This window comes from Candoia aspera, chromosome 1 (assembly GCF_035149785.1).
Source record: "Candoia aspera isolate rCanAsp1 chromosome 1, rCanAsp1.hap2, whole genome shotgun sequence".
Taxonomy (NCBI): Eukaryota; Metazoa; Chordata; class Lepidosauria; order Squamata; family Boidae; genus Candoia; species Candoia aspera.
The window spans coordinates 53797879-53807358 of NC_086153.1; the positions used below are offsets into that span (position 1 = coordinate 53797879).

The 9480-nt window shown below is 37.9% G+C and overlaps 1 protein-coding gene across 1 annotated transcript; it reads left to right on the forward strand.

Annotated features, from left to right (window-relative positions):
* Positions 1-1177: 1177 nt before the first annotated feature.
* Positions 1178-5541, forward strand: LEFTY2 (left-right determination factor 2). Its single transcript, XM_063290220.1, has 4 exons — positions 1178-1445; positions 2714-2957; positions 4123-4362; positions 5202-5541. The coding sequence occupies exons 1-4, from the start codon at positions 1178-1180 to the stop codon at positions 5539-5541; spliced, it is 1092 nt and encodes a 363-aa protein (XP_063146290.1).
* The last annotated feature ends 3939 nt before the right edge of the window (positions 5542-9480 follow it).

Sequence of the window (9480 nt, forward strand, 5' to 3'; positions counted from 1 at the left end):
TTTATAAATGGAAATACAACAGAAAAGAGACAAAAAGATAATCTTTCCTAAACTGAACATTTGCTGGGTGGGGTGGGAGCCTCTACTTGTTGCTTTTGTTTCAGCAACAGTAATTTTCTAATGATAGGTTGTATTGCAATAATAGAATTTCACAGGCTTGAGTTCTGAAAAACAACAAATTATCTGTGACAGCACCAGAACAAACATGCTTTTAAAAACGCACACATGTCATATACTTAAGTCAGAGGAAGCCATAATAAAAACAATGCAAATAAACTTTTAAAAATGCTTAGTCTGTATATTTTTAGGCTTCAGAAATTCAAAAATATCATTCTAAGGTCAGGAAGATAAAGTGTTATGATTAAGCATTATTTGGCAACAACAACTTCATTATAATTCACACTTAGCCACCACCCTAGGATCAGAGAGATTATTTTGGAAAATATTATTTTAATATCTCTATTGATAAAAATATTATTTTTTCTTGGTCAGATACAGAAGTCTTCCCCAATTTGGAACTCTCCAGATGTACTGTGAATAGAAGTCCAGAATCTTCAGCCTGTGTGGCAGTTTAGTGGTGCCTAGGAACACCCCCTGGGAAATATATGTATATATCATTTTTTGCACCCAAAGTTTTGTGGATATGGAACTTGGATTTCCATTTGATTCCACAACAATCTGCAGTTGGTGAACAGGATCTAATAATAGAACATAATCAGTGTGCTGTTCCCCTAAGTGGTGGCTAATTTATTCTTTCCCTGCCATCCTGCAAATCCATATATTTATTGAAAGAACAAAAGGCTGTCCCAGCAACATAAATCCCACTGTATAGACATATTTTTTGGAATGGGGTTATATAGGGAGAAAAATATAAATGAAGTAAGAACACGTAACCTTCTCAATATTCTTGTATTATTACTTAAACTTGGGAAGGTGTGACCATGGCTTGGATGTATCAAAGGGGATGTAACACTTCCATCTCCTCTGCCTCACTTCTGCTTGTGGAATTTGTTATGCCAGCGGTATCCCACTCACTATATAAAGGCATCGTATGAGTTCTCCTTCCCACTCAGGCAGCCTGCAGCTTCACAGTGCAATCTCTTCTCTGCCAAGAAAAGCTTGTGTTGAGAGAGGAGAGATTTAGGGAGTCTTTCCCCATTTGATTGATAGGCAAAGGATGGCTGTGAGTCTTAGCTGGGCCTTAACCTCTGCCCTGTTCCTAGCTGCCACTACTGCTGGATTTAGTCAGAAAGGACTCAAGCAAATGTTGCTGGAGAAACTGAGACTTCCAGATGTCCCTGACCTCCAGAGGACTGACCTAGAGAATCTAGTGATTCCAGAGAATATAAGAAATAAGTACATGTCCATGCTGGAGCGGCACCGTGTGAAACGAAGAGCATTGCCAAGTTTAGCTGGGATCTTGAGAGGAATTCCAGGCAACGCAGGTAAATTTTGCTGTCACATTTCCAGGAAGCTAAAAGCAAATTCTCCATCCCCATTTGAAATCTGAAACTTCATCAATACCAACTGCTTAACAGATTTAATCCAAACCACAGAAGACAGAATTTCTAAGACATTTTAAGCTAAATGTATCCTCAAAAATGAAATTTGAAGTTGAGAATTTGTCTGGTAATCTAATTTATTTGTCATGAAGGGGAGATCTGGTAGTGTTGATAGCCATTTTTAAAGATTAAAGCATGATAACAAAGTTAATTTATATCACTTTCCTTACAAATACTGAGTATACTGCATCTGTTTACTGTAACACAATCTTAAATGTGATTACTGAGAAGAAATATTTGCTGTGTTTAAGGAAATTTTCTCCTAAATGAGATGGATCCCTGCTTTTAGATCATCTTGAATATCAGATGAAAACAGATAACCACGTACTGTGTAATTGCTACTTAAAAACAAGCAAACAAAAATCCCATGTTATGACTCTAAATAAATAAGGAAACACTTTTTTGTTGGCTCAAACCATGAGAAATGTTGACAAAGGGAAAGAGATAGAAAATCATAAGTTTTAGTTTGCTGTGAAAGTTGCCCCATGTATTATTTTAAAGCACTGAAAATACATTGTGTGTGGTCATCCATTGGGGAAAAAAAATACCATGGATCATTAAAGCAACTTTTTTTAAAAACAATTATGCTGCCTGGAAACTCTTTCCCTAACATATCTGGAGGGTACCAGGCTGTGGAAAGCAAATCTAGAATACATTTATCTTCTCTAAATATATGCTTTGCAGATAATGTTATATGACCTCCATTTGTTGTTCATGTGAGAAGCTAGTATAGAAAGCACTGCCATGGATGAATACCATGAAGTTTTTCAGTGATTTAAATATGTGTGGTTGGCACAGTCCTTACTTACCGTTATTTCTGATTTTTGTGCTGTGTTTATGTAAAGGAAGGATTGACAAATGCAAGATAGTAAGAAAGTAGAAGGAATTGGATTTCTAGATGTCCATTTGCCATCTTCTGGGGTTTCAACAAATGACCTATTTCATGTTGTTATTTAAAATGGCCTTTGGTGTCTTCCAGATGTGTTGGATTAAATATTACCCCCATAATCTCTACCAGATAATTAAAACATCACTTTTCCTGAGAACTAAAGAATATCTTGTATGTCCTTTATACCTTTACACCTATATAATAGTATGTAGGAGTTGGAAATAATGATTTAAAAGTGTTCCTTCTGTTTCCATACACATAGATATCTCAGGAGATGTTCTCTATTCAGACACCACGCGTCAGAACCTGATCTTCGACATGGAGGGCAGGATCCCAGAAAACAGTGAAGTCACCATGGCTGAACTGAGGCTTTTCAAAAAGCCCCCAGAGAAGAAACATCTGCCCAGCAGGCACTCACAAAGACCAGTTATGAATGCAAGGGTGAGCGTGTACTGGGTGCAACTTCAAGATAATGGCACAAACCGGACCTCTTTAATTGATTCCAGGTATGAAGGAAGAGTCCACTGTCTCAGAGATAGTGTTTTGCAACAGGGGAAGATTATTTTGTCACCAATATAGCCAGTTTGCAATTGCATAATCAACACTGTATAATTTAAAAATTGTTTCTGTGCTTTGTACTAAAAAATTTTTAGTACTTTACAAGAACTTAATAATATATAGACTGGTTTGCATACTGCATTTGGCTTAATGTAATGTGCGAATTCAGTCACTATGGTTAGTAAATAATGGTTTACAGAGTGGAGCATCTATGTTGCTCTAAGCCACTGTAATCTGTTAATACTATGATTCAGTCTGATATGTGAATGCAGCCACTCGTTTTCCTGAGGAATAATGATATTGGCCTTGAAACATAGATTAGGCCAGGGTCTCAAACTCATGAGCATTGGGACAGCGTCCACAATATTAGCCAGAGGTACCAAATAGTCCAATTCCAGATAAGGTATAGCTACCATTTCTAGGCTTGAGATCAAAATAACCACTATATGATAGCAAAGAGCTACGATTTTCTGTGTCTCCTTGGGCCATGTAGTGGTCATCCAGGTTTTTTCAGGTCTAGATATGATAACCCTAGAATAAGGTAGTTGCCTATGTTATGTTTCCTTCCACTGATAGAGTTTGAATGGTTTTCAGATAGTCTCACATGATTTCTAAAATCATTATGAAATTTAGGATCACAAAAATACTTTTATTCCTAGTCTAGATCAATATAACTTACATTTTCAGTTTATCAGTTGGTTGTATTTAATTGGTAGCAGGAATTGCAATAGGGACCAGATTCTTCTTTGTTTTCTACTATTTTGTATATTGTAGCAACATTTATTAATTTAATAATTGTGCTACTTTTCATCCATTTTATTATGCCTGTACCATTTTGTCATTGATAGCGCTGACTGCATGTGCATTTTGCCTACAATTTGTTTGAATATAGTTATTATATTCTTACTCAATCCAAATGTTTATTCTTGTATATTTTCTGGGAAGAAAGAATTAGAGTAAAAGCCAATTTTAGAAGCTGTTGTTGTTATTGTTGTTATTGTTGTTACTGTTATTATATTTAAATAATATACATAATACTACTATTTATTGTATGTTTGCATTAACTGAAATACTCTAGGCTCAGCTCCACATTTCATGCTTTTTAAAATTTAGATTAGTTCCCATTATGGAATCTGGCTGGAGGAATTTTGATGTTACACAGGCTGTGCATTTTTGGCTGAAAACAAAAACATCTGGACCAATGCTCCTTGAGATTTGGATTGAAGGAGAAAGATTAGGCAGCTTTGCCTCTGAAATGGCCAAAGCTGTGTGCTTTACATCTCAGGACCCTTCAGATAAGGCACTGGGCAAACCAGAGTTGGTCCTTTACACTCTTAACTTGGAAGAATATGGGTAAGTGTCATGTTATAACCGCATGGTGATATTGTTTCATTTCTGTCTTTCATGATGACAAAAATCCCAGGCAAAAATTTGGCAGTCTCCAGCCTATGCTGAACTATGTTTACTTGAAACTAAAGTCAGCTGAATTTTGAGTAAAGTTATTTAGGATAGCAGCTGTTTAGCATGTCCTTTGCCTTGTTCATTTGCAAATAATTCTGTGTTCAACAAGACTCTCAAGAAAGTTGGCATGACTTGAAATATTGCTTGCTTACTTCTGAATAAATGTGCATAGAATTGGCATGCACCTTGTGTAGCTGTTGAGTTCATCTTGAGGGAGGACAGTTCATTTCACATTTCACAACTAGTACAAATACTTTCCATGAACAGGAATACCTTAGCAGAACCACATTGGGGAATGTTTCTGCTAATGGGAATAAAGCTGGAATTAGTCTGTATTTGATTATTTCTCCCTAATAAGGTGTTATTTTAATTAATCACCAATATATTTACTACAGTAAATATACTAAACGAATGTGATACAGAAGATAGAGTGGCTTAGAGTACAAGTTCTTGATCATCAAGAAGCAAGGTGGATGGTGTTTGACGAGTCATCATAATCTGTCTGACATAATGGTTAGAGAATAAAATGGAACACTTTGAAACAGCGTGTGTGACAAAAGCTAGGGGAGTTGAGCATGCAATCAATAAATAGACAACATAATTAAAATAACTACACATTTTTGTTCTTGCCCAAAGTTTTGTATGTGTCAGTCTGTTTCTTGCTGAAAACTTTCACTGGGTCCAGTCTTCTTCCTGCAACTCAGATGAATATTGATTCTGCTTTTTAACAGAGGACCTGGGGACTGTGGAGAAGGAAGCATGATGGAGAGGTCTATCTGCTGCCGGCAAGAGCATTATATCAATTTCCGTGAGCTGACCTGGACTCAATACTGGATTATTGAGCCAGCTGGCTACCAAGCTTACCACTGTGTGGGCAGCTGCTGGCAGCCCAAGAATTTGCTGCACCATTTTGGCTATGGAGAGAGAACCTGTGCTGTGGTGGAGAGTTCTCCTCTTCCCATGATGTATCTTGTCAAAAAGGGAAACTACACAGAAATTGAAGTGGCAGAATTCCCGAATATGATTGTAGAAAAATGTGGCTGTGTCATGGACAATATAGCGGTGGTCTAATAAACATTCACAACTGGTCAGTTACAAGGAAATCTTTTTCTGCTTCAGCAGTGTAATTGCAACCACAACACTTACTGCTCTGAATCCAAACCATTTATCACCTGTGGCATACTGAATCTGGCTGCTGGTCTTGTGGACCCATTTGTTGCACAATTCCAAAATCTAACCCAACGCTTGGATTAGGCAAATTCAAAAGAATGAAGCCTTCTAAGATCTTCAGATCTCTTCATCAGGCAAGATGCTAGAAAAAGTGAATGGAACTGGGAAGAGGGAAAATTAAATGAAAGCTCTGCCTGGTCAGAGTTTTATGGAATGTAGAAGATGGAGATATTCAAGCTGGGCTCTGCCTGGGTCACTGATCTTTAGGCTCCCTTCAGAACTGCTCCTTAGATGGCTTACAAAGAAGCAAGCAAGGGATTATTTCAAGATGTACAGTAATATAGTTACAGATGTTACCAGAATTGGTTCAACTTGGGATTTTCCACCAAATAACATGATTCAGGAGAAGATAATTTTTACTGAATTTTGTTTCAGGCTATAGTTTCCTAGGGAGAACTGCTGCCCTGTTGCACAGCAGATTGTTAATGCTAATGTAAAACTGTTGGTATTGGGACAACATTGGGAGACAGATGGGTCTTTTACTGACACCATGGCAGTTCTTGCATTTGTATTAACAAAATATATGTTTTGTTAATCTATCTGGGACTCTGTGTGGAGAGGACTGATGTTCTGCAAAAAGCACAGTGGATGAAGTACAAGTGTATCCTCTCCTATCAGATTCATTTTGTATCAGGATCTCTATCAGTGAAGACCAGATCTTAAGTGCCAGAAGACAAGTTTACCTGTATTGCAAGAATGTCCGAGGTACAGTGAATGGCAGCTATTAATTTCCTATGAGGAGAGTAAAGAGGTGTATCAGGGACACCAATAGAGCAGAGATTGGAATCTATCTGTTCTAAGCAAAGGAGAATCACAGCAGATGTCATCCATGTAGCTTGCTCCCCTTCATCTGCATATCCTTAACATGATTTTTCTTTCTTGATCACACTAAAATGTAACATTAAAATGCTGGGAATGGAATTGTATATATGAGCAATTAGTAATCTGGAGCTGGAACTATTACTTTGTGAGCCAAAGCCTCCCTGAGAAAGGAGAGTCAATATATTACACTGGTCAGGAAGACCCTGTTTCAAATTTCACCACTGCTATAAATCTACTATGTAGTCTTTGTTAATATATCTTGATTTCCTGACCTGTGCATAAGCTCCTTGGAGAAATGATATATAGAAAAATCATGTTTATGAAAATTGAAACAAAATTATGTTGCCTTCTGTAGGGCAAGATCTGTTTGTACAGTACCAGAAATACTAAAGTTGATTCATAAAAATAAATTACCCAGCAGTGGTCTTTATGGGAAAGTGTAACATTCATTTTTGGGAATACTTGCCCTGAGGAATAAATTCAACCCATCATCATTAACCTTCGAGACAATCTGAATATATTTTTATTTCAGTCAACTTTTAACTGCTGTATTTTGAATGGTATTGCTCTTCTGAAAGGGGTATAATATATTAGGAATTTCTCATAATATCACCAGCCTGAAATGCAAATCATTCAAATGATCATGCATTTAGCAAATAGTAGCTATAGAAAATCAGTCCAAAAAAAAAAGCTAAATGTATCTCCATATCTCTTTTACTAATTTATATCCTGAATTAGCACTCTTTTAGGGTAGATAATACTACTATCTTCTTGCTCTAAGCAGGATTGTGAAAACACTTTTCCTTGTTACATCAAAAGCTTGCATGAATAATTGGAATAAAACACCCTGTGCTTTTTCACTTGAAACATTCTGTACTCATGGTTTCCAGTTCATTAAAAACATGCTGTACAGTAGAATCAATGCCTTGTTTGCTTTCCAAGTATAATCATATAACATATGACCTGGAGGAACTTGGAGAGATCACCTTAGATTTGTTCTGAAGGTTTTATGCTGGGTGTCAGTTTGTTTCCAGATGAGATCCATAGTGGCACTTATTACCTTTAAAGCTCCAGATAATTTGTGTTCATATTACAGGAAAGAATGCTGCCTTCTGAATGATCTCTACCTCACTCTCTAAGGTAATCTGAAGAGGACTGCCTACATCAGGGCCTATTGCTACTCAATTTCATTGGGCTGCATCCCATATTGTTATCTTCATCATGAAGACTTGAAAATGTATCTCTTTAAATGGGGGTTTCACTATTTATCATGTTAATTAGGCTGACCATTCGTCCCAGTCCCATTTTTTTAACATTTCCCGACCGTCCTGTCATTTTAATATAAATGTCAATTTTGTCCCATTTTTTTTAAATGTTGGAGCCATTATTGGGAAAAGCGGAAAAAAATGAAATTGAAATTGAAAAGGAGGCTGACTTGGCAGTAGTTCTCAATCCAGTGGGAAACCTAGAGCGGGAACTGTAGGAACAGCTGATTGGCGGTGAGCAAGAGGAAGAGTTGCTGCCGCCAATCAGTGCAGTGGAAGACGGTTGGAAAAGTGTGCCCAGCAGAAAAGAAGCTGATTGGCTCTTAGGTCAAAATGACAGGAAGAAAATAAAATAAAAGGGCATGCCAGAGAGGAACAGGTTGTCGGGGACAACCATTCACTAGACTCATCCATTCCTGTCCTCCCGTCCCAGCTCACCACCACCCTCAGCCCTCCGCTTCTCAAGCCTCCTGCCACCTCGTTCCTGTCCTCCCATCCCAGCTCGCCGCCGCCCTCAGCCCTCCGCTTCTCCAGCCTCCTGCTGCCTCGTTCCTCTCCTCCCATCCCAGCTCGCCACCGCCCTCAGCCCTCAGCTTCTCCAGCCTCCTGCTGCCTCGTTCCTGTCCTCCCATCCCAGCTCGCCACTGCTCTCAGCCTGCCACCACCCTCAGCCTTCCTGCAACCTCTCCACCCAATGCCACCCCTGCACCAGCCTCTCCGGACCCAACCATTGCTGCACCTCCCCCTCCTGCACCTTCCCAGCTTACTGTTGATAACTCTTTTATCGTCTTTTTCTTGAATACGGAATATTACACAAGTTTAACCGCATCCCATTTTGCCATCCCAATGTCCTGTTTTTGTCTCAAGGAAATATGGTCAACCTAATTTTAATTCATTTTTAATATTCTTGGTTTTAACTTGGTTTTATACTTTTATTGTATTTCATGGACAGACCTCAGCAGTTACGGCATCTAAGTATTTAAAGTCCAACTGATTTTATTGGAAGAGTTAAAATGCCTACCTGTTTCTGCTGTAGTCAATGAGACAACAGTACTCAGCTTTGGCTAAGTGGGGACAGAGATATGCTCAGTATGAGATATAATTAACCATAAATCACAGCTGAGCAGAGAGCTGAATTTTCTATCTGATTCATAACCAATAACCATAATACTTTTAAAACAACAACAAGCACTTAACTGTAAATAATACAGAATTCATGTACGTGTTCTTAGAAACTAATGTGTGTTATTTGGGCAGGGCACATTAAAAAAAACCCTCAGAAAAATCCTTCAATTTTGCATAAGCACACCACTTCTCTGCTATTCATTAAAGCAGCTCAACTTTTTCTAAGCTATGTGAGGCTGAAAATAAAGGTGCAGATGATTTGAAGAGACAACTCATTAGCTGGGCCTTTTTTAAGGCTTGCAGAGAAGGTTGAAAACAGCTATGCTATTCTAATGAAAAGCAGAGCTGTGCTCACTTGGGATCTGAAGCACTTTGGAATCATTTCTGAATGGTGCACAGCCCTGGTGCTTAATGACTAAACACAGAACCAGAAATCCTTTAAGTGGAACTTGTGGTGTGAAAAAAAGATTTGCTTAAGTATGTTTTTGATATTAGTACTATTTTTAATATACACATTGTGCTTGATGATTTTTTTCTTAATTTGTATATATGTGACATAATATAAAAT